At 45.8% G+C, this 26526-nt stretch overlaps 1 protein-coding gene across 8 annotated transcripts in view; it reads right to left on the reverse strand.

The window, feature by feature from the left end:
- The window catches only part of LOC137429706 (cell cycle progression protein 1), a 90065-nt gene that overhangs the window by 24043 nt on the left and 39496 nt on the right, over nucleotides 1–26526 (reverse strand). For 2 of the 8 annotated variants that reach the window (XM_068119873.2, XM_068119876.2), the window contains exons 4-11: nucleotides 24775–24916; nucleotides 16198–16248; nucleotides 13543–13646; nucleotides 12776–12917; nucleotides 12552–12632; nucleotides 4524–4778; nucleotides 2264–2385; nucleotides 2055–2138 (exon numbers count right to left, since the gene is read on the reverse strand). In XM_068119873.2, coding sequence (XP_067975974.2) covers nucleotides 2055–2138; nucleotides 2264–2385; nucleotides 4524–4778; nucleotides 12552–12632; nucleotides 12776–12917; nucleotides 13543–13646; nucleotides 16198–16248; nucleotides 24775–24916 — 981 coding nt within the window. The remainder of the gene's footprint in view (nucleotides 1–2054; nucleotides 2139–2263; nucleotides 2386–4523; nucleotides 4779–12551; nucleotides 12633–12775; nucleotides 12918–13542; nucleotides 13647–16197; nucleotides 16249–24774; nucleotides 24917–26526) is intronic. The other 6 variants (XM_068119874.2, XM_078779772.1, XM_078779771.1 and 3 more) reach the window with 3 other exon arrangements.

Below are 26526 nucleotides of genomic sequence, written 5' to 3' on the forward strand. Positions count from 1 at the left end.
GACACTGCCGATCCAACTTTACAGAGCTTGAGCAAATCTGCAAGGAAGAATGGGAGAAACTCCCCAAATCCAGATGTGCAAAGCTGATACAGACATACCCAAGAGGACTCAAAGCTGTAATCACTGCCAAAGGCGCTTCTACGAAGTATTGACTGAGGGGGTTGACCACTGATGTAAATTAGATATTTCTGTAAATCATTTTCAATAAATTTGTTTAAAAATTCTAAAAACATGTTTCACTTTGTCATTATGGGGTATTTTGTGTCGATCAGTGACAAAAAGTTTCAATTTAATCCATTTTAAATTCAAGCTTTAACTCAACAAAACATGAAAAAGTCAAGGGGTATGAATAATTTCTAACAGCAATGTATATAATTATAAACACTCCAGTGTCCTTTATCAGCAGGTGCATGCTGCCGTTCAGTTGCTCACTTGTTGACGAGAGGCAAACTACTTGCACTTGATGGAGGAACACCAGGTGTCCAGGACTATTTATTTTTTTAAAGGAAAGGTGCAGGTAAGCACAGTTCAGTTTTGGGTTTGTGCGGGTGCGCACAATTCAGTTTGGTGGGGACATGTGGCACTTGGGGTCCACTCTCAGGGTACCCATGCCCACAAATCTGGATGCCCCTCAGTGCCCATGGCAATGCATTCCACTGAAAATAACCGTTCTCCAATCGAGCTGCAGTGGAAAAGCCTCTACTCAAACTTTGTAGAAAACTTCAAGGTCCCCAACCCTCTCTTCTTATACCAATCCTACTCCTCTTTACTGAAAAAGAAAAAAAAGATCTTCCAACAAACAAATGAACCTTCAACCAAGGTGAAGAAATTTCTAGTCTTCTCCACTGCTACTGGTCCTGACAACCATCAATTTGGCTCCCACACAAGCCATTCCACTATGGACACATGCTACTTCTGCTCATCCAGCAATAAATTGATGCCCTAATCTCAAACAAGAGGTCAGGGTAGTCTCATTTGACATCGCCCATGCAATAATTGTCTGGCATCCCAACCACAATTCGGAACATACTTGCTACAAGATAACCTGTACATTCATAAGCAGTGAGTTGCTTCGGATAGAATTCTCTCCCTTGCTGTACTTCTGCAAGCTAGTGTCTCTCAAGGTAGTGTGTTGGGACAAATCCTGTATGTGTATATACTGTATATATATATTGACATGTCTGTCACTGGAAAATCCATTGCATCACCTTATAGGCTGCACCCCTCCACCCGGTAAACTGACAGCATCCTTCCCTGCAGATATGGAGACAATATGCAACTGGACATAGACCTGGAGCAGATATTTTTGCGCAACCCTTCCCCGCTACCCCCAAAAAAGCACCAAAAACAAAAACTAATTCTCACTTGTAATTTCACACTGGAAGTCCATAAGGACTGGATCTACGTCAAACTATACAATACAAAACGATGGATTAAAAAAATCAGCCGATGATTGAAGATGCTTAATCAGGCAAAAAAAAAAACAAAAAAAAAAAACTCTGAACAACCAACATCCAACATGTTAAGTTTTTTTTTTTTGTTAAAAAATAATTATTCGTGCAGAGATCAGTGGAATACTGTTCTCCTCTATAAACCAGAACTGCATCCACCTTGCATTTTGAAGTTGCGATGGCTAAGGCATTATTATTTTTGTTATTACAATGTGGCCTCTCAATCTTTTACTACCATTCATCCTTACTTCGTTAACTTCGTCAGCTCTCCAGCTTCACCAGCAGGTCACAGGTGTTAGTCTAGTAACTCACTTGCCAATTGACATAAGTGAAAGGCTGTCATTTTCTACTTTGCATGCCATCCCCCCCCCTACCTGTGAAATTACCTTCTTGTATTTATGCACACTTGCCCTACCCTCCAGTCCATTACATGGTAAGATCTCAAAAGTAAGCCCTACCAATTGTTGATGTCGTTTTTCAACTCCAATAAGCCTCTTTTATACATTTGTCCACCAAACAAAACCAGAACACCATGCTGAAGAATGGTTCTTGGCAATCACCCTCATGTAAGCAAAGAAAGTAGTGATGAAATGCCTGGCCTACTTGTAAGTGGGCTTGTGTAGCACGGAGAACTTCATTTTCTTCAGCCAACCTCCTAGCATCGGACAGCATTCCCGATTCTCCCCCCTGTAATGTGCCAGAAATGTTAACAATACTTACCAAAAATAGTTCGATGTCAATAACAACATTACATCTGGGTTTCAATCACAGCAGTTCATATCAAAGATTGGATGAGATCAGCACAGGCTTACTGCATGAGTATAAAACGTCTTCCGTTCCTGCTGGCACTGTACAAGGTCATTCCGAATATCATCCATTTCATCTTCATATTGCTCCTCAACTTCCCTCTGCTGCCCTTTAAGTTGTGCTGTACCTAGTCAGGACAGAGGTCAATTAAAATGTGATGCACCACTGAGTATTCAGAGCAGTCAGTCAAAAAGTATACAAATATCCACAAAATTCACTTTTATACCATCACATCAGATAAAAGATAAGTTTAACAGCAAGGCTTGACCAACAAGACAAGTTTCGCAGCCATAAGTAGTAAACCATCACAATGCTGGGAGACAAGCCAATAAATCAGGTTAGAGCAGCAGTTACATCAAATGACAATTAATTGCAGCTTCACTCAGCCGAACAACTCAACCTCCTCCTCCTCCTCCATGGCTCAGAAATGTTCAATCCCGATGTGCTTGCAGCACCATGAGGTCGAGATCACGCAATCAATTTTAAAAAACTCACAAAAGCAAGCATCATGCCACAAATGTACTTACTGAAAAACCTTCCTAGATCTGGTTTCCCTATAAGCAGAAGGTAATAATTTGAAGATGTTAGTGCTGTACACTTTTAAAGAAAAAGGTCTATTGCTCAGTTATTTCCCTCTTAATGTGTCCACTGCACCAGTCAGCAACTTTTTCTTTAAAAAAACAAAAAACAAAAAAACAATGACGTCATGAGTCACATGTCTGATCAATGCGTGGTTAAATCAAAGTGGGGTTTGGGCCCCAGCATAACTGCTCGCATTTATAAAAACACACATATAGCTCTTATTAAAACTGTTATTCCAAAGAAAACGTCTAAACAGGTGCTCATCGATGACACTTGCAGGATACAAGTTGGAGAATGGGAGTAAATAGTGTATTAAAAACAATTCCAGCTAGGTAACATTAATCCTAACATGGCAGCATAAATGACAATCTAAATTTCTCAATTTCTACTGGACCTACAAGACAAGTTTCACAGCAAAGCTCACATGATCAATAAGTGCCAAAAGCAGATCAGTCCACCCAGTGGTGTAGTGATGGGGGGGAGCAGAGCGGGCGACCGCACCAGTCGCGAAGTGGATGGGGCATCAAATGACGCACTCAAAAAAACGTTTTAATGCTCCATTTGAATGTTATTGTATATAAATTATAATACAACTAACTCGTGAGATCACGAGAAGCAATTTTCAGAACCATGCTTTACAGTGTAAACTCCATGCTATTGGCCCAAGGGATGGAGGGGTGTAACTGTTGGACATTTGTTATGTAATTACGTCTATCAAATTTAGATATCTCACGGTGTATGCCTCAATCAGCGACGGCCAGGATCACGTGCCAAGCGAATTCTTTAACTTCCTTTCCTTCCTCTGCTGCTCTGTCTCATCAGCTCTCGTCTCTAGGCCATAGAAATACCACACCTTGCTGCATGCATGTTTGATGTAGTTTTTGTTAACGGCCTTGTAGCATACCTGCCTGCTCCACTGCTTCAGCATTAGTTTACCTTTCACGAAGCCCAGGTCTGCTTGGACCAGGGGCGGGGATTACACGTTCGTTTTATTATAGCCAAATGGCACTAATATTATTATTGTTGGTAATATTATTAGTATTAATAAATGCTTTGTTACAATTTTATAATTGTTTTTGTTATTTATTTTGTAATAGGGATACCATGCCATGGAAGGACCTATTAAACTGCTCTATACACCTCAACATGGTGCGTGTTTAGAAACAGGAATTCTTCCGCATTCTTTGCAGTTAATAAGCTGAATCATCTCAAAAGATCATAACTAAATCTATTCTCATTTTGAACAGCTTCCAGCTGCTGAGCCCACTGCGGAAGCTTAGAGCTCTTCAATATGGCCCCCTCAATAGGAATTTCTGACTATGTCCATACCTGCAGGGGGCGGTATATTTGACCTTGGCCCTGAGCGCCACAAACCATCACTACGCCACTACGTTTGTGCATTCCAGAATCCAACATAGGATATATGTGTGTGGAATGTACAATATTCTGGAGCAATACGATCTCACAACACACAAGGAATCCTCTCTAGGGTTAAAACTGAAAACACATTGGAAAAACAAAGCCAGCATCTCTTCGCATACTCCTACAAGTGCCGTGGGACAATTGTTTTGACTGCAACATATGTGTGTGTGTGTATGTATGTGTGTGCAAACGTCAAACAACCTTTTAAGAATTAAAGCCGAGTAACTACTCAAGTTGTGGGAAAACATCAAAAATACTCACCATAGAAATGTCCGATGCCCAAGCTAAGGGCCACCACAAGTGCAAATAGGATGCACTTGTCAAGTGTCAACCATGCAGGAAAGAGGGAATGGTTGCTTGAAGTCTCTACCAGTTCATCCTCACATCCAGGAGCCATTGGTTTCACACAAGGGAGAGAAGCAAGTGGAACAGAACGACGGTGCCGCTTATGAACAGGAGGCTCCAAAAACACGTCTTCACTGCTCGAGTCCGTTTGTGGGTCAGCTTGAAAACACTCTGCAGGGGCAAGAACTCAAATGAGGTTTTACCAGAATAAAGAGGAATTAAGAGTTGAAGAAAAGATGGTAGCATCACAAGGCAACAAAAGGAATGTTGGCAAAAATTACGGTACCAAAAACAGGATCAGTACTAGACGGTCTACAGCGATGACATTTAACTGCTCTTCAATTACGGATGTCGGTTACAGATTATGGAAATAAATCCACTTTTTGGAAGTGGTGGATAGCACTACTGTGTAGATGGGCACCAAATGCTGCCAACATAGTAGGGCAATCCACTCCTGCAAGAAAAATAAATCTCCTTGGATTGACAATCCATTTTGATTCAAGTTCCTACCATTTCAATTCATTTTTGCCCAAGTGATTAACCCACTTTAGGAAAGACATCCTTCAATGATCGTCTTGCACTCATATTCACGAGCATGTTCGCACCGTGCCAGCCGTAAACATCGAGCATCTCTACTCTGCTTTGCACCGTTGGTCGGCTCAGAGCCATTAATTGTGTGTGTGTATATATATATATATATATATATATTAAACCAGCCTGACAACCCCTTCCAGTTGAGCTTGTCTCATTTCACGCTCAAATGAGATCAATGCTAAAAAGTTCTAAAAGTTATCGCATGCAGTTGTTCAATGAACTGTTTAGCAATGGCGACCATGATAGCTGTTCGCCTAAATAATCGCAAACAGCCATTACTCATGTCTGCCAAATACGAAAGACTTCCCAACCGTTACACATGTGCTTTAAGAGTACAAAAATCCCTGAAATAAACTTTGTAGACTGTCCACAAGTACAACTACTGCTATACTTGTAGTTGCAGCAGGTGCCACTATTTCCTGGTCAACAAAGCCACATTGGAGGCATTTTGGGCACAAATTAGTCATCATGACAACTTAGGCTAGCTCATGTATGGTGTTATGAGAACATCAGCATACCCATATCAGATCACGAGTCTGCTTTGACTTTTTACCATGCTGGCAGATACACAAGATTCGAGCAAGCATGGCCTAGTTTCTGGGACAAAAAGGTTCTGCACAGTTTCATGAAAACTAAAGGCACAAGCATTATTTTCACATTTCCTCACAGGTGATGAATCATGTATATGTATTGAAATAAATAAAAAGGGCTCCTCTTTATCGGTCATCCTTCAAAGGATAGAAAAAAAGAAAATCAAAGTTCCATGACATTCATGCATATAAAGGATCAAATTTCTGCATACTTTTCACAATACACATCTCCATGCTGCCTACGGAGCAGGTGCTGTAGAACTCAAAATTTGGTTTCAAACCAGCAGAGGTACTCAAGGCATACATTTGGACACTAACCCTCCTCACAGCAACCCCAGACCTGATCCTTTCTACACTACACCCCCACCCACCCTTCCTCTAACGGCTGCTCCTTTTGGCCTGACTGAAGCCTACTTCTCACATCACCCGTCCTCCTCTAGAATCTCCCTTACCAGATGACTAATATTTTATGGTACCCAACACCAGATGACTAAGAAATGTTGCTCACACACGACCTGCATGCATTCGTTTCTGATTATACTCTTCTACCTCGACAAACCAGGCTCTTGCTCCAGTGGTAGTGTTTCCACGTTAGTTAATACTCCCATACACCACAACATGTGCTCTGTACGAATCCCTCCCATTCCTCTGGAAACACTTATTCCTCTCTACCAACCTGTTTGTTGGAGGTGGTGTAGCATGTACTCAAAGGATGACAAATCCATATATCTCATGTGGCCCTGTTTTTACTCGTCCACCCCAACCCTTCTTCAGAAGTGCCTTTATCATTCACTATTATAGCTGAATTGGGGAGAGGAGAGAGGGGGTTAAAGCTTCACGACATCTTGTCATGTTATTACTGCAAAGCAGCAGGTGCAACCCAACGAGTTTCCCCGTCGCACATCAACGACAGGTAATGTTCACTACTGTACTTTTACCCAGGGTGCCAAAGGGGTTTAATGGTCAGGGAGTGCTGTAAAATGTTTGTCTCCAGAAATCAATCTATATCCATCTCTGATCACAACCTAGGTGGACAATGAAGAAGAAATTTGGACACTCGTATTTGGACAAATAGATATTGCATTGTCTCAATCGTACTATCATAGAGATGTTTTAAATATCTATTTTAGCAGAACTTGTCTCCTCCGATAACAGATACTCAAATTTCTTTGTTGCACATAACTGGGCAAGACGAGCACCCAGTCACAGATAACTGGGCAAGACGAGCATCCAATCACAGATAACTGGGCAAGACGAGCATCCAATCACAGATAACTGGGCAAGACGAGCATCCAGTCACAGATGCTACTGACGGCAAAGAGAAGGCATGAGGATGCAGTTAACTACTTAAAGTGCATCATATGTCAAGGGCCTACAATCAAAGGACTGCTGAATGTGCAAATGACAACAACACCAAAGCATATTATGACGACGGCTCGACAGGACGAGCTTTTCAGAAGAGAACATCTAGATTTTTCCATGGACACATGTGCAGCAGAAAGTCACCCAAATGGCATGCCAAATGCGGGAACTACAGGAACATCTTAATTTATGAACACGTGTTCCTAAAAAGTAGCTCATAAATCGAAAGATCATAAATCTGGAGCGATTTTTTACATAGATATAATGATATAATGGGGGGATGTGTACCCCCCAATTTTTCCCTATTACAGAGCTATGTATTTTGTGGACTTGCACTGCACTGGAAGGTATCACAGAGCGAGCACATACCATGATCTTTTCTTTGTCATTGCGCATCGTAATCACCGTTGTATTTGCAAGGCCAAAACCAAGCTCAATATCCGTAAGGCCGGCGACAGCATCAAACTGTCTTAGAATTTCTGATTCCTCTTTCCCATCTCTCTTTACACCACCATCACTTCCTTGAGCACTTATCTTCCTTTCAGGAGCCACGGTATAAGATTGCTGCCGCACTGGCACATGCCAAAAGTTAGGCTGTGAATAAAAGGCATTGCACAAGAAGAGGACGAGACATAACCAGCTTTCCCTACTTCACGACCAAGAAAGCATGAATGAAAAGCAGCAAGATGGTGAACACATCAGTGTTGGAGGACTTTTCAGAGCCAGATGGCTGATATTACTAAATAAGTCACCAGCCAAGTGTGGGAGCTGATGGTTGCTTTATCAAACCTTTTCTCATTAGTTATTTGAACAGGCTGAGAATGCATATCTCATGCTCTGTGATCTTTTTCTCTTGCATTTGCTGTTCTGACCACAAAGCTGGTCTGTGTTTCTCTCTGGTTATCTTTGATTTAAAAACATATTGTGGGTTTCTCAGGGGAACAGGCCGCCCCGTGCTGGAAGCCGACCTTCAAGATCGCATGTGTGGCACTATGAGTGTGTTGCATGTTCTTATCTCCACTGCACTGGACCGCTCACTGGGAATTGTATTTGAGAAGGGATCGAGCCAGATTCGAGCTGATGTCCTTCTCCCACATGTATAGTTACCATTAAATGGTTTGTATTCTTGGTGCGGTGTCTTTTGTGTCTGTGGACATCGGACATCTCACTTCGTCACAAGCAAGGAAGCTTCCAGTCGCAGTTTACACCAACAAGGGGGACGAGTTTGAAGGATCAGAGCTCGAGAAGCTCGAGTTTACAAATTCCTGAACAACAAAAAAAAAAAATCAACTCTGCTGAAACTTCTACCACCGACAGATGGTATGCATTCGTCCTACATCTAAGACGTGCAGCTTTAGCAACCATTATAGACGAGAATGTCCATGTTTGCAACCCTGAGATCCCACAGTATGAAAACTGCGGATGGGCAGTGGATAGTGACAAGATGACCGCATGCCATCTACACAACCGGCCTGGCCACAGAAGATTAGGAAGACCATTCCATGCAGCTGTATGAAAGGTTGCAATAGGAACTATTCCTGTACCAAGATAAATCCTGCCTGCCACTGCCAAGGATCTGCAAAGTGCAGCAGTGTACAGCACAGTGCCTTTGACAGCAGTGATTCATTAAATGACAACTAACAGATAATTGTAGTGTCATTTGAAACCAATTTTAGCTCACCTGGACTTCAATCCGGTGAGCTTATGTGATTGAGCAGTGTCCGTAAGTAAATCAATCACAGTGAGTGAGTCTTTAAACACTTCATTCATTATCGCTTGAACCAAACACATGGTTTTTGATGAAACCTGGCCACAAGCTTCATATCTGAAGCCTAACAAAGTGTATTGACCTCATCAAAATCTGCACTCATTGACGGGTTGAAATCAGGCCTAAAACGCTAAAAATTCCTGCCCTAACTTGCAGGAGACATTGCATCAGCAGCACAGCCATGCACTCAGCCAAAAACATGACCTGTAAACATGTATCACTGTAATCAGCATTGAGAGGGCTTCAGTTAAACCAATCACGTGACCAGTTTATGCGCATGAACGAAATTTCGATATTTTATGACGTCCTTGACTGTTGCTCCTGATCCAGGTGAGCTTCAGGATCCGTGGTCCTACTGTTTCTATAAGTGGTTACATAATAAGCCTGGTTTTGGGACTGTAATTAATTAAACACGTTTTTTATCTATCCAAGTTGGTTGAATTGACCAATCATCATGGGAAGCAAGAATACCACAATCGGTAACAGCTGCAAAAGGGACATTTTGCTTGTAAGACAATATTACTTAAGAGCTGCCCATGGACTTTCAGTAGTTTGTTGGCAAGATTGTCCACCGAGGTTGTGATCATAGATGCATATAGATCGGATTTCTGGAGGAAAACCTTTTGCAGCACTCAATGACCATTTTCTCAAAAAACAAAAACAGGATGTCTCCCCCTTGGTATTTGTGATAAACTTTCCTGCCAACCTCTTTTTTTTGTTCTGCCTCATTCAACTCCTCTGATCACATCTAAAGGATGTCCATTTAACTGGCCATATACCGAGAGCAACCCAAGAACTATAGAGTCTGGTAAATTCCTGAGGCTGACTGGGCCGACTTTGTGATCTGCCCTTTCATCCTCAGAAGGGTGCAATGTCTGCTCTGCCTCTGTCAGTTACACCTTTTGGAAATGTTTTTCATAGGAAAAAAGGTCATAATTTCCTTGACACATTGGTTCATTCCATCTCACCTGCAGACATCATGCCCATCTTCTTTTCCAGTACACAGAAGCATTGCACAGGCAGTACAACAATCAGTTTACCTTGTCATGTTGGAAGGCAAAATTGAAGCTCACAACAACTACGTTCCTTTCACGAGACAAGCCACAGAAAAATACCAGTCTTGTCAGAAATTTGAACTGTCTACTTCCTTAGTCATGTTTGGTGAAATTTGGTGGCCAGAATGTTTCCCCAAAGCCCAATCATCGTACAGTGAATGCTGCCCTTCATAAGGTAGTCTCTACTCCACCTGTGCTCAATAAACAATAATCAACCCATCCCTCTTCACGAAATATGACAGTCATTTGATCGATTGATCTACAACAGCAGACACGAGTCTTCCAACAGAGTTAATTCCATCATTTAGTGTCAATTTGTCGTTATAACGTGGAACTCCCCCCGCCCCCCCCCTCCACCCTTTCAATTTCCCCCTTTCCCCATCCCTCTCCCTTCCACAGATCTCCTGATGTCCCTGTTCTCTACTGTTGTTGTACTTGTGTGGTTACCTCCCTCTCCCCATTTTGTCTCCCGCTCCCTTTATTATATGTTTTATGTGTCCGTTTATGTTTTTTGTGTTTAATGTTAGCTCTTACACGAGCCTAGATCTTGTATACAAAAAAGAATAATAATAATAATAATAATAATAATAAAAATTCTGCAAAACAAATGCAGCATGGCACACACCACAATTCGGGAGCCACTCCCCTGCCCCCTCAACTCCAAACTTCTTATTCTCTCCTTCCCTTGTATGGATCCCCTCAAGATAATCTCCACAAAGGTGCTTCCTTCGCCAAATACAACTTTAATTAAAGAGTTAGATTTTTAAACAGAGTTAATTAAATACGTTTTCTAGAGGATTCTAAATCTGGAAGTAACTGGAAAATCCTCAAACAACAATCACTCTATACAGGTTAAAGAGTAACCCTAACGTGACAACCTGTTCCCTTTTTATACAAAACAACTTCTGAAATACAGGGTGTTTCAAAAAGTTCGGAATTGTACGATATTTTTTTTGACACAATGCCTTTGACGTGGATAGGACACCGTGAACTGATAGAATAAACCGCACATACTCCAAATTTAACATCACTTGACTTTTTTTTTTCTTTGGGGAGACCTGAAATTGGTGGTATATACCACAATACCACGAAATATTGAAGATCCAGGGAATTAAATCAGAAACAAATGTGCTAAAATTGATGTGTCGATTGACGTGGATTTTTTACAACATATATTGGAGCCTTATATGTCATTTCTCCCAACAGATGCTTCAAGTGTGACATGCGCTATTGCCTCTAACACCCTTACGGCACAATTGTGACCTTCATTCGACGCATAACGCATTCGTAACGCACACTCGTCTCTAAGCTGTCCACCCAGCTATAAACTGTCATCCTGGTTTTAAATAAGCAGGGTGATTCATCAATGTGTGCCGTCCCTCGGTTGAATATTAAACTGGGTGTCCCATCTGGTGACATAGGTTGGTGGAAGTTAAAGATCCCACGCTGTCCTTCACGAAGAGTAAGCAAGCAAGCCATTGCTGTCACCCTGAACAAATTCCAGTTCAAATCTTAGTAGAATGTGAGGCCTGGGCAGCTGGTTCGTGAAAGACTTGGGCCAAGCTTCCCACGGCCAACCCGATAAGAACGTGGGAATAATTGTGGCAATTAAAGAATAATAATAATAATAATAATAATAATAATAATAATAATAACCCACCACCATCTACATGATCTGCATTGCCACGGCCACCCACCTGGGGTTTCTGGATGTAATAAACTTGTAAAAAAAATATTCCTATGATTCAAACCTCATGTATAGAGCTCACCTCCACAAAAATTACACAGTCATATAATAGAACCAGTATGTTTTGTATCAAACATTGGGCATACCAGCCTTAACCTCCTGCTGTACCCATACACCACCCAAAAGACAAAATTTATGTCACCACTTGAGAAGGTCAAGAAGTTTTTGTATGGCTCAGAAGTCACCTTTGCTACAGGTTAAGAAGGCAACAGTGCCAGAGTTCTCAAATCTTGCTCTACTGAACAGGTAGCTTCTGTTTTACTCCTTCAACAAATTATTCACATTGGTTCATCCACTATCCCTCTGGAAGGTGGCAAACATCACTTCTATCCACATTAGGAGTGTAAATAATCTGAAATCTGAACCGTCAGCACATTTCCTATTGTCAGAAAGGTAAGGAATCCTCCAAGATCTCTGCTCATCTGCACCATGTCCTCTTCCATCCCTTCCCAACACTACAGAAAAAAACTCCGTGTATGCCCAGCCCCAGCAACGTTTCCCTCCAGTGCTTCAAGGTTGGGACCTCACTGCAATATCGTGGTTGGTCTTAGATTCCTGCAAACAATTTCTCTTACTAAGTAACCCTGCACCCTAAACGCAACTATTATTTTTGGAAAACCTGCTTGACTGTGTAATCAATTTCCATACATCCCCCATTGCACCTTGCATTGTCGGTAACATCTCCATATTTTATAGGTGAAGTGCTATTATAAGCCTTGACTATTTAAAAATAAAAAGGTGTTCCCCAATTCATTGCTGCAGTAATAGCAGCAAAGCTACCACCGTTTTGGGATCCTACAAAAGTTATTTTGCTGATCTTGCCAGCACCTTGATTTGGTACAATCAGGTGAGGTGAAGAAGCAGTTGGTAAGGATGGGTGAAGATCTGAAACCAGCTGCACCAATTCATCTGAGGACAGCAAACAAAGCAAGTAAATACGATCCAAAATGAGCCTGTGGTAAAAAATGATAAATCATCAAATTACAGTAGTTAATAATTTCTGACAGGTAACCAGGACTATAAAAAGGTGTTCATCACGCATTTTCCTTTACCACTTTCTTGTGGCTCCAACTCGTGCACGAACGGTTGATGAAGCATCGGGTCCTTGCCAACAGCACATGGCTCAGATGGAACCCCCTCAAGGGAACTTTGCTCCATTGGATCACGATGACTGCAAGACTCCAAAGGGGGTGGCTGCCACGGAAGGACATTTGAGGCAATTTTGTAAAGGAGAAAGTGTCATGAAGGATAGTAGGATTGCCTGGAGGTGGCTCGCCAGATTCCACATAATCTCTTTCTGTGTTTGACAACCGGCATTAACAATGCCACAATATTGCTGCTGTGCCAGCAGATGTATAAAGATGCTGATAAATACTTATATGCTGCAATTCAAAGCAGATTTGAAAATACATATAAAGGTTAGAAGCTCTACTCTGCATCTCTCTCTACCTTGTATACCTTTTTTCTCATCTGAAACATTTGAATCCATTCTTTAACTCTTGGTGCAGAGAGATTAATTTATTTACTCCTGAATTTAATATGACACCAAGTGTTATCATTTGAAGTTACTTTCAAAATACTTGCCATATATCAGTCTTTCAAATAAACAAAATCAGGATTTGAACTCGTATCCGATGGTATGTTAAACAGGTGCATTAACTATTACACTTTGTCAACTTCTCTAAGACTCCGCAGAGTCCAAATTATGCTTTTTATAAAACCATCAATAAATGACCGCTAAGGGTGTACAGTGCCTTTAAGTAAGCAATCTTGGAAAAAGCCAAACAAACGTAGTTTGTAGAAGAATTTTCATACTCACCACAGCAGAAACTTCTGCCTCAAAACCTGGAATTTCTGTTTCAGAAGTTGGCACTTGCACCTCTGCACTGATATTCGTGTGAACTGACCTTAACTTGTCACTCCCTACAAAACATCAAAATATGCAATCTCGTTCTAAAATAAATTCAAATAAAAATGCAACAAGATTGATAATCAATTTAGAACAATCAAAATTCATCTTTAAATCCAGACAAATCTCTCTCCCTCTCCCTGAAAGGAGCGTCTGGCAACTCCTTCTCTCCCCTCCCCCCCCCCCCCCCTCCTGCCCTCGTCTACATTCTTAACAATCCTCTTGAGGAAGTTCAGTCACTGAAACTCTTAGGTCTCACTATCATCCATGATCCTTCTTGGACAAACCACATTTTAAAGTTAGCCTCCAAATCCAGTTGCCAACTGGGCATCCTCTGTTGTACAAAGTCCTTCTTTGGCACACATTAACTCCTATAGGCTGTACAGCGTCTTTATCTGCAGATAATGATTGAGTACTGCTCCCCCTCCCCCCTCTTCTGGGCTGTCTCCCCTACCTCAGAACTTGCTCAGCTTGATGGTGTGGATAACAAGGCCTTTTTCTTTTATATACATGGCCAAGGTTCATGGAGGAGCTAGGACACAATAGATAAGAAAACAACATAACAAAGGGAACTATCAGAAGAAAGGGGAAATGCCAACAGCAGGGTGGAGGGAGAAAGTAGATCGAGATGGACAAACAAGGAATGCAGGTAACAATGATGGGTAAGGGAGAATGCAAGGAGTGGACAAGATGGATACATAAGCAAAATTTTGGAAGGGGAGGGGGTGGTTTAACAGGTGAAGGAAAGATCATGGTTTTAGATGAAGGATTGCCTTGAGAGGGTGGTGAACAGCTGTGCTGAAGACCTGGAGGGAAGAATGAGATTGAGGAGAGTGTGGAAGGTGGTTCCACAGGTGGAAAAAGAAGAATAAATGAATGGAGATGAGCAGTGGTTCTGGATTTAGGTCGTTTCACTAGGAGGGGGTTGCTAGTGGACCACATGCATCCTGCAGATATCTGGGGAGTGGGGACAAAGCACAGAGAGGGCAGAGGGTGCAAGACCAGAAATGAGATGGAAGAAGACAGAGGGACCACCGACCTGTCGGCGATGGCGAAGTGATAGGTCCATAGGCTCACCTGCATTGTGAGAGATTCCAATGATCTTGAAAGCCTTGATTTCCATGGTGTCAAGCTGAGTAGGATGTGAGGCAGGGAAGCCAGCCCAGAGGGGCGAGCAGTGCTCCATCAAGCTGCAGATGAAAGCTTTGCAGGTGGATAGGAGCTCATAAGTGCCAAGGAAGGCCTTTGCACGATGGAGGATGCCCAGTCGGTGACTGGCTTTGGAGGCCAACTTTTAAATGATCTCCCAAGAGAGATCATGCCTGAGAGTGAGATCCAAGAGTTTGAGTGACTGAACTTCTTCGAGAGGGTTGTTGATAAAGTAGATTGGAGGATTTGCGGTACAGTCCTTTCGGAGAGACAGTGAGCGTGTGGGAGATTTCTCAGAATTGAAAGGCATATTGCAAGCGTTTGACCAGTTTGTGATTTTGCCATGGTCTGAGGAGGGAAGAGGCTGTCAGCCAGGCTGTCAGAAAGATGACGGATGCCATGTCATTCAGCAACGAAATAGAGGATTTTCCAGAGAGTCAGTGAAATCATTCATGAAGATTAGGAATAAGATGGAGGTGGCCTATAAACACTGCCTCAGGGTACTCCAGTCTTGACAGGGAGAGGAGAAGAAAGGGTTCCGTTGAGAGCCACATGTTGGCCAAGAGAGTGGAGGAAGTTTTGAGGGGAAGGCGGGATGCCAGACTGTATTGAAAGGTCGAGATATGTCCAGAGAGATGCCCCTGATGTTATGTCTGTAATTGAGGGCCTCCGTCAATTGTTGGGAGAGGAGAAGCAACATGTCCAAGGTTGAATGACCAGGTCTGAATTCGAATTGATGATCTGAGATGAGACTGTTGGATAAAAGGAATGATATTATGTCATCTGCGATGATGGATTCCATGAGTCTGCTGAAGATTGGAAGTGAACCAATTGGTCTATAATTAAAAGGGTCCCATTTCTGCACCTTTTTATGTAATGCTGTGATGTTGGCTCATTCAAAGACAATGGAAGATGACCTAGGGTAAATAACATGGTGAAAAGGGCAGAGAGAGGGAGTGCAAGAGCAGAAGAGCAGGTTTTTAGGACATGTGAGCTGATTCCGTCTGATACAATGGCAGAGTCAGAGTCGAAGGTTGCCAGAAACGTTTCCACCTTCCCATGTGCAAAAGACAAATAATCCAGGAGCAGTTGGGTATGACTGGAAAGGTTGGGTACAGAGAGAAAGAGGGGTTACAGACGCAAAATTTTGAAGCACACTAAGAATTGAGGCATTCGGCCTTCTCACGAGCAGACAGCTGTGGTGCCATTTGAAGTGAGGGATGAGATGGAAGGAAGGGGAGCATCATACACCAGAGACAGACTTGACAAGTGCCACCAGGTTTCAGAGAGAAGGGAGACAAGTTAAGGATTAAGCCTTCAGGATCACTGGAATTTTCTGTGCTGCAGCAGAATCTATGGGTCTATCCCTTCCCCATCACAGAAAGGATGGTTGTCTCTCTGTCTTCTACCACTTACTTTCTGGTCTTGCACCCTCTGCTCTTCCCGTGCTTTGGTCCCTCCAGGTTTCTGCAGGGCACACATGGTCCACCATCAAACCCTGCTGGTGAAACTCCAAAAATCCAAATCCAGAATCACTGCTCAGCTCCACTCATTTGTTCCTCTTTTTCCCACCTGTGGAACAAACTTCCACATTCTCTTCAATATCATTCTTCTGTCCAGGTCTTCAAAACAACTGTTCACAATCATCTCAGATAATCCCCTATCCAAAACCATGATATTTTCTTCCCTCGTTAACCTCCATCCCCTCCCCACAACCAAGTCCACCTCATGGGGCTCAAACCCCCTCCTTGGCTAAAGTATGGGAGAAAGTCATCTGACTGGATTAGTACTAATGGCAGTGCATCACAGTAGGTGGATCTCAGTAGAGACCGTGATTGACACACTTGCACTCTTACCCCATTGCCTTCATTTTGTACTTTAATATTTTGTGTACCTCTGCTACTTACTCATTTACAGGCAACCTTAGCCCCCTAAGGCAAATCCTAGTTGCATCCCCAGGTGGGAGGAGGTAGGGGGGAGGGGAGGTAAGTGGATGGCCAGTGTCAAAAATAGAGAATTGGTAGACACAAAAATAAACAGAAAAACAAGCTTAAAAAAAAAAGTGAGAAGGTGTCATGGACAGATTATGCCAGCCGTCAATTTGGAGGGGAAGAACAGGATTGAAAGAGGAAGAAAAGGAATATGTTACCAGGCTCAGTGGAATTGTGGTTAAAACAGCATCTGCTCTGAGCCAAACAGAGTTAATTAAACACGTTTTGAATCCAGGTTAATTAATAGAGAAGGCAAACTTTTTTTTCTAGCGTGAATGGGTTGTGAGAAATTAGTGTTGAAAATAGATTAAATTTAGAAGCAACTACTGTCTCACAAAAAGATTTAATGGCAACACCATTTTCCGGAATATTCCAGAATGCAATGCGGCTTTAAGGCGTTTTCTTTAACTGGCGATTTTTTCCCCCTTTTTTTAAGGCCATTTTCCCTGCTAGAGCAGGGGTTAGCCTTGCTGGCCCCATGCCAATCATCATGGTTTCCTTTTTGAGGCAATGTTTTTATGGCCGGATGCCCTTCCTGACGCCAACTCTTTAGTCGCCTCTAACGACACGCAGGGATACGGTGTACCTATTCTAAACCGGGGCACACACCGGTTGGCGATTGGTGATTACTCAAAGGTAAACAGTATAGGCAGTGAGTGGAGTGGTTTTCTGAAAAGTTTCAATTAAAATATGAATGAATGAATGAATGAATGAATGTTAGAGGACGAACAGAAATGGGGAAAAAAGGAAGAATCCATCAAAACTGGGAATTGCAAAAAAAATAAAGTGTGCATGCAAGAATCAGGCATCCAACAGACCACGAGATCAAGTTTGTTATTCTCGTAATCAAATTCTATAAAATGAGCATTTACAAGTTAATTATGATGACAAAATCAAAAAGGCCATGTGAAACTTAAAATATTTATACAATGTGCAATGAAGAAGCTGCATCGGCGACTGCTCTCTCATTCCCATTTATATTTTTGGTGAGAATGGTGAGAATGTGTCCCTGGGTCTCACCATACAAGTTTTGTGTTATGTCATACCACCCCAGCGGGAGAGCAACGAAGACCCGAGGAAACATGGCCAGACTCAGGGCTGTGCGCCAAATTTCAATTCCTATTCCTAAACATGTAAAGCCCGAAGAGCAGAACTCCACAAATGCATTATATTTTGCAATGTGACAAAATTGGCAATACTATGGGTAGTCAACTGCTTTTTGACTTTGACTATGCTAGCTGAAGCTGAAGGAGGCTTAAGGAAGGAAGGCTGAAGGAAGGAAGCTGAAGTTGAAGCTAGCTGAAGAAGGAAGATGTAGCTATGGTGAGGAGAGTCCAGTCCATATTGGTAAGAAAGATACAAACACAGCACGTCACTGCTGTTGATCGGAGATGTCCTAGAGCAGGTCAGCAACATCGTCATCGGGCTGTCCGAGCGCAGGCCGGAACGATAACCGAGTAGTCATTAGAGTGTTTTATTATTTAGATTTTAGATTTTATTATTTAGTGTTTTATATTTAGATTAAAGTGTTTATTAGCTCACCTGGAACGAAGTTCAGGGGAGCTTATGCGATGGCGCCTTGTCCGTCAGTCCATAAACACTTGAAACCTCTTCTCTGAAACCGCTGATGGGATTGCGACCAAATTTGGCACTAATGATATTTGTTATGTTGCGACTAAAGTTTGTTCACGGCATTAAAAAAAAACAAAAAAAAACGAGGTTCCAGGGAACCTCAACTCAACTGGTCTATATCAATATGGTTAGAATATGCATAATAGAACCACAAACTATATAGTTTATATGTACTAAAAATATATATGACAAAAATTGATTTTTCAATATGGCCGCCCTGCAGCGCCCATTTTTGGGCGTGCAACACCCAAATGCAATCTCAAACTAGTTTATGTCTTAAAGATGCTGCATAACAAGTTTCATCAAATTTGATTAATATTTGTGACTTTTAGAGCGTAGACGTCGAATTGTTTAGACAGACAGACAGAGACGGACGACGGACACAGGGTGTCGACAAAAACTCAGCTGGACATAGTCCAGTTGAGTTTTAAAAAATCGGGGTATAAGGGGGTCAAAGTGGATCCAGGTTTGACACCCAAAAATAGGAATTTGCTTTTTCCTCTGAAACTACACAAACTATTTCGATAAAACTTGACCACAACCTTCATCACCCGTGATGTACCAACGTTTGCTTACGGCACTAAGAAAATCGAAGTCTAAGGTGGTCTATGGGGGGGTCAAAGTGGGTCCAGGTTTGAACCCCCAAAATAGATATTTCCTTTCTTCTCCGAAACGACACACACACAATTTCGATTAAACTTGACCACAACCTTCATCACCCGTGATGTACCAAAGTTTGTTCACGGCATTAAATTTTAAAAAACCTGCCCCTTTGGAGGTCTACAGGGGGGTTTCCCCCTCAAAATTCGTTTGCTTTCTTCTCAGAAACTACACCTGCAATTCTAATAGAAACTTGACCACAACCTTCATCACACGTGATGTTCCAAAGTTTGTTCATGGCATTTTAAAAATCTGCCCCTTTAGGTGTATTGTCCCCCAGAAAAGGTTTTTTTTTTTTTTTTTTTTTTGTTTAAAGTCGATTATGTTTGTATGATTCTACATGCTGCTCTGTCTTCTAGCAACCAATAAAATTGGTTTAAAATACCTTTAGTCAGTGTAGTATACGGTTTATTCTACCAGGTGAGTGCAGGGGTATTGCCCCAATTTTTTTTTTTCCTTTTTTTTTTTTCAGTTAATTTCCAAAAGTGAGGTGTTCATACAGTTTAAACCTGGAATGGTATGATTTCCGTGTTGGTCCGTCAGTGTGAGCTCTGTGCCTGCATTTTTGCATGTGGTGCGGCAAGCACAATGTGAAAGCTGAGCGTTCCTAAAGTCTGCAGCCCGAACTGAATGCGTATTATGCATGCCGGATGGAATCTCTTTGCCGACCAGATCTGGCCCTCGGTTGCCCACCCGTCCTAGAGCAAGGCTCACAAAGGAGGAGATGTAATAGAAAAGATGTGTATTTCCATTATTTGTTTGACTATAGAGTCAATCAACCCTCAACCGTCAATATTTATTCAAACTTTTCCAAGAACTATAATCAAGTCAAAGTTGAAGAAAAAAGAAGAGAAGAAAAAGAAACAGCAATAAATAAGAATCTGGCCTGTTATTTCAATATATATACTATATATATATATATATATATATATATATATATATATATATATATATATATATATATATTAAAGCGCGGCGTTACGCGCGCTGCTTGTGAGCAAGGAGGAAGCGGACAAGCGGTAACATATAAACGTCTTTATTGTAAGACTACACTAACACTGAACTCCTCCGGGCTGGTCGCCCGGTGTATATCATGAGGCCACGCCTACCCCTCGGGCGTGGCCACCGCCCACTTGGTGCGTGGAATGATGTCACCACGCCAGTGGGCTTTTGTGTCCGCCACACGTGCCCCCCCAGAATTCCCGCGCACCTGGAGGGCCAGTTTGCGGGGCAGACGAATGACCCGGCCGAAGCGCCCCCTGGCGATCGGCGGCGTCCGGGGTGCAGGGATACCAGGTGGGATGCCCCTGGCTGCCCCTGGGATGGGTGCAGGACCGGGGGGCGCCGTGGCGGCGGGGCTGGGCGGTGCCGGGGGTCCGCCCGCAGGAGGGCGGCCCCGACGTGGGGGTCGGGCCACTGGCGGTGGATGGTCCACATCGAGGTGGGCCGGCTTGAGGCGGTCTACCGAAACGCGGTCAGGAGTACCGCCGATGTCCAGGGTGAAGTGCTTCGCCCCGGTCTCCAGCACGCGGAAAGGCCCGTTGTACGGGGGCCGCAGTGGTGTCCGATGGGCATCGTGGCGGACGAAGACGTACTCCGCCGTGCGAAGCTCCGGGGCGACGTGCGTCGGTGGGTGCCCGTGGCATGCCGTTGGCACCGGGGCGAACCTCTGGGCGGTCTCTTGCAGAGCGGAGCGCTGCTGTGCCGCGGACCATGGTGCCGTGGAGTCGGGGAGGAACTCGCCCGGCACCCGCAGCGGTTGCCCGAAGACCAACTCCGCCGCGGATGCGCGCAGGTCCTCCTTGGGCGCCGTCCGGAGGCCCAGCAGGACCCAGGGGAGCCTGTCGACCCAGCCGCCGTCGCGGAGGGTGGCCCGGAGCGCGGCCTTCAATGAGCGGTGAAATCGCTCACACAGGCCGTTAGCCTGGGGGTGGTAGGCCGTGGTTCGGTGCAGCCGGACCCCGAGCCCCTGCGCAACCGCCCCCCAGAGCTCCGAGGTGAACTGGGGGCCGCGGTCGGATGAGATGTCTGAGGGGGCGCCGAACCGGGCGACCCAGGTGGCGATGAAAGCCTGCGCGACATCGGCCGCCGTTGTCGACGCCAAGGGCACGGCCTCCGGCCACCGGGTGGTGCGGTCCACCATGGTGAGGACGTAGGTGAAACCCCGCGAGGGGGGCAGAGGTCCCACCAGGTCCACGTGGACGTGGTCAAACCGGCGTTCCGGCACCGTGAACGGGGCCAACGGGGCCTGGGTGTGCCGGTGCACCTTGGCGCGCTGGCACGCGAGGCACGTCCTGGCCCAGCCGCGGACGGCCTTCCGGAGGCCATGCCAGACAAACTTGTCGGCGATCAGCCTTTGGGAGGCCCTCGCGCCCGGGTGGGACAGGCCGTGGATGGCGTCAAACACCTGGCGCTGCCAGCACGCGGGCACAATGGGGCGAGGACGCCCGAGGGAGACGTCGCACAAGAGGGCCGCGCCCGCGCCGTCGAACGGCACCTCGGTGACGCGGAGGCCCGTGACGGCGGTCGCAAGGCCTGGACGTCGGGGTCAGCGGTCTGGTCCGCTGCCATCCGGGCATAGTCGATGCCGAGGTGGACTGCGTGGGCGACGGCCCGGGAAAGGCAATCCGCCACCGGGTTGTCCTTCCCCGCGACGTGCTGGATGTCCGTCGTGTACTCGGACACGGCCGAGAGGTGACGCTGCTGCCGGGCCGACCACGGCTCGGTGACCTTGCCCATCGCGAAGATCAGCGGCTTGTGGTCGACGAAGGCAGTGATCGCCCGGCCCTCGAGCAGATGGCGGAAGTGCCTGACCGCCAAGTGAAGTCCGAGCAACTCGCGGTCGAAGGTACTGTAACGGCGTTCGGGCGGGCGAAGCTGCCGGCTAAAGAACGCCAGCGGTTGCCAAGCTCCACGCACCCATTGCTCGTGCACCGCGCCCACCGCGTAGTCCGAGGCATCGGTGGTGAGGGCGATCGGTGCATCGGGCGCCGGGTGCGCGAGCATGGTGGCGTTAGCCGAGGCGAGCTTCGCGCCCGTGAACGCCGTGTCCATCTGCTCGGTCCAGGTAACGTCGCCTTTGCCCGGCTTACCTCGGAGAGCTTCGTGCAGGGGGCGCAGGAGCTGGGCGATACGGGGCAGGAACCGATGGTAAAAGTTCACCATGCCCAGGAACTCCTGCAGCCCTCTGATCGTGCGGGGGCGCGGAAACCCCTTCACCGCCTCCACCTTGGCCGGCAGGGGGACGGCGCCGTGCCTGGTGACACGGTGCCCCAGAAAATCGATTGTGGCGGCGCCGAACCGGCACTTTGCGGGGTTCACAATCAGGCCATGCTGGCCCAGGCGTTCGAAGAGCGTGCGGAGGTGGCGTAGGTGCTCTTCACGGGACGCGCTGGCGACGAGGATATCGTCCAGGTAGACGTAGACAAAATCCAAGTCGCGGAGGACGCTGTCCATCAGTCGCTGGAACGCCTGAGCCGCATTCTTCAGACCGAAGGGCATGCGCAGGAACTCGAAGAGTCCGAATGGCGTGATGACCGCCGTCTTCGGGACGTCCTCCGGCCTGACGGGGACCTGATGGTAGCCGCGTATGAGGTCCACCTTCGAGAAGAAGGACCTGCCCGCCAAACGGGCGGAAAAGTCCTGAATGTGGGGGACGGGGTAGCGGTCGGGAGTCGTGGCGTCATTGAGACGGCGATAGTCCCCGCACGGTCGCCATCCCCCGCCGGGCTTCGGCACGATGTGCAGCGGCGACGCCCAAGCGCTCTCTGAGCGCCGAACGATGCCGAGTCGCTCCAGGGTAGCGAACCCCGCTTTTGCCACCGCCAGCTTCGTCGGCTCGAGGCGGCGTGCCCGGGCGTAGACCGGTGGCCCGACGGTGGGGATGTGATGGGCCACCCCGTGCTTGACGGCCCCCGCCGAGAAGGTGGGCCGCGTGAGGGCCGGGAAGCCGGCGAGGAGGCGGGTGAATGCGTCCGCTGCCGGAAGCGTACAGACCAACGTGGCCGGAACCGAATAGTTCGGCAAGCCGCTTGGCAAGCCGCTCGTTGAGCTGGGCAACGCACACGCGAGCGAGCTGAACGTCTCGGCCTGGACAAGCCGTCTGCGCTTGACGTCGACCAGGAGCCCATTAGCGCACAGGAAGTCCGCGCCAAGCAGTGCCATGGGCACGTCGGCGGTGACGAACGTCCATCGGAAAACCTGCCCTCCAAACCGCAGAGAGAGGCAGCGTTTTCCGTACGTACGGATGGGCGTCCCGTTCGTGGCAAGCAGCGCGGGGCCCCCACCCGCGGCGTGCTTGTCTGACGTGCCGGCGGGAATGACACTCACCTGCGCTCCCGTGTCGCACAGGTAACGGCGCCCGGAGAAGGTGTCCGTTATGAACAGCAGGCTGCTCGAACGGCCGGCGCTCATCGCCACAATTGAGCGCCGGCCCGGGCATTTCCCGACCCGTTGAAGGAGCACGGCGGATGACACCGCCGAGCTTCGTGGCCGAACTTGGCGTGGAACCAGCACCAGGTGGTGGAGCTGGAGGAGCGCGGCTGGCTCCGCCAGGCCGGTGGAGTCGACGGGTTTCCCCGCGGTGGCGGTTTTCGCCGCGGCGGTGGGCGGGGCGTGGCGGCGTTCACGAGGTGCGTATCAGCATGCTGCTGAACTTCAGCGTGCTGTAGAAGATGATGCTGTGGAACATCAGCGTCGAAGGCCGTGACGGCCACGCCAACGCTCGCCCGCGTGTCCGAAGCGGCGAAGTACTTGTCCGCCTCGGCCGCCAATGCTCGGGGTTCCGTTAGCCCGGTCCCGGCCAACGCGAGGCGAACCTGCGCTGGAAGTTGGCGACGGAAAAGCGCCCGGAATAGCGAACCGGGGGCTTCGTCGCCCAACAGTGACAGCATATGGTCCATTCGGACCGACGGGCGCGTCTCACCGAGCTCGGGGAGATCCAGGAGGCGGTCGGCCCGTGCGTCGTCCGTGAGGCTGAACGTGGCTAGGAGTAGCCGCTTGAGTGCCTCGTACTTGTGGCCGTCCGGTGGGTGGCGAAGGACGGACACAACTCGAGCGGCCGTGCCGGGCCCGAGGGAGGCGACGACGTGGCAGTAGCGCGTGTCATCGCCGGTGAGGTGCCGAAGCTGAAATTGGGCTTCGGCCTGGACGAACCAGACTTCGGCCTGAGCCTCCCAAAATTCCGGAAGTTTGACGAAGGCGGCCATGGCGATGGCGTCGCGTGTGGAAGGATCGCTCCGGCAGATCCAACGTCGAGGGTCACCAGTAAAGCGCGGCGTTACGCGCGCTGCTTGTGAGCAAGGAGGAAGCGGACAAGCGGTAACATATAAACGTCTTTATTGTAAGACTACACTGTAACACTGAACTCCTCCGGGCTGGTCGCCCGGTGTATATCATGAGGCCACGCCTACCCCTCGGGCGTGGCCACCGCCCACTTGGTGCGTGGAATGATGTCACCACGCCAGTGGGCTTTTGTGTCCGCCACAATATATATATATATATATATATATATATATATATATATATATATATATATATATATATATATATATATAACAAATCAACAACTGCCAAAAAAAAAAAATGCTCACACATACAAGTGGGGTTTGGGGTCAGAGGATATAAAATTAAATAATTTGTTAAGTGGGGTTGGAGAAGGGACAGAAATCTGCTAACTGTTGGAATTTAAAGTCTTGTTGTACATCAGCACCTGCTTCTTGAAAATTTACTGACTCAAACTGTTGTTCGGCAGTAACATCTTCCAAATCTGGAGCTTCATCTTGTGCAGCGTCACCCACAGAACCCTGAGAGCTTCCATCCAACACATCTGCCTCCATTTCTCCCACAAAGTTCTGCACAACATGACCTCATATTATAATGGCAAATGCAAACAAAACATCCAACAAGCTTTGGAAGAAAAAATATGGTAAGCGATGTCAAAGCAGTGGATCTTTGGGGACAATTGTGGAGTCAGTAAATTCAATCACTTTATGTTGAGATGGAGTGCCTTTCTTATGGACACTTGTCCCTTATGGAGACAACTGTAAAGAGGAATGTTCCAACAAAGCAATAATAGCAAAGCATTTTGTTCAAGTACATAAGATGAAAAGAAAAGGTGAAGACATGTGTAGACGTGTTGAGGAAGAGCACAGGGTGATTGGCAAATTCTAATGGTGGGATGGCAGGATTATTAAAGTAATTTTGTTTAATCATGCACAAAGGAGTTAATAGCGAATGCACCAGCAACAGAAGATAGAGAAGGGCTATTAAAGTAGATGTGGATGGGACAGGAAGAAGTAAGGAGGAATCTGGAAAGCTAAGACAGCATTGGAAATGATTGAAAGGAAGAAGTAGAGCAGATAACTGAGATACCAACGGAGATATTTAATAGCTAGCTTGAGTCAGGACGGATACCAGATGATTAGTGTGGCAACAAATACAGCATCATTATTAAGGGAGGGCTCCAAGAAAGCAATAGAGAACTACAGGCTGAACTTCAGTCGTGAGGAATGTGACATTGAACGTGTTGTGAATGACACAGCTGATGTTAATCTTTACGACATTATTTATGGCAAAACAAAACTTTATTGACAAAATGATATCAAAGAATACAGATTATGACAGGAAAGACCTTGGAGAGATTTAGGGATAAGATGAAGGACCCTTTACTAATTTATGTGAATATAAATAAATTCAAGATAGCCAGCACAGGTTTATCAGAGGGAAATAATGTTTAACAAATTTGTTAAATTTGAAAGAACTAAAGTTGAACGAACTAAATTTTAACTGGCTAAAGGATAGTGAAGCAAAGAGTGGTCGTCAGTGGGAATGGGTCAGACCGAGTAGTTGAAAGTTTTTAACAGTACCTCAACGATCAGTATTAGGACCGGTGTTAGAATTTACAGTCTATCTAGTATAGGGGAGAGAGTAGACTTTCAAAATTCGTGGAGAACACCAAACGTTGAGTTAATGTAGATATAAAGTGGGCAGTGGTCCAGATTCAGGAAAGCCTTGGTACACTCATTGCAGAAACAAAAATGAAATGACAAATTCAATGTGAGGAAATGTGAAGTATTGGGCATGGGGAGGAATAAGTGAAATAGCAAGGAGCTACAAAATGAAAAATTTGCATAACCTAAAAGTGGGTTACACACACACAAAAAAAAAATCATGTTGCCCATTTTCTTTGGAAAGTGGGGAGTGGGGGGTGGGGGAGGGTTGAGAGAGGAAGGAGGGAGAGAATAGTGAATAAATTAATTACTGTAGTTATTGCTCAAAATTGGACAATTTTATTCCTTTAGTTAGGACAGAAAAATTAATCTTTCATACTTATGATTAGACGTCACACACGATGCTGACGAGAAAAAAAATGTGTGAAAATTACTACTGGATAGAATATTAAGTTAAGATTATCTTGTGAATTACACTCGGTCAACTAAGTCATCCATGTCTGCAATTGTCG

The sequence above is a fragment of the Myxine glutinosa genome, chromosome 6, assembly GCF_964187855.1.
Source record: "Myxine glutinosa chromosome 6, kmMyxGlut1.1, whole genome shotgun sequence".
NCBI classification, from domain to species: Eukaryota; Metazoa; Chordata; class Myxini; order Myxiniformes; family Myxinidae; genus Myxine; species Myxine glutinosa.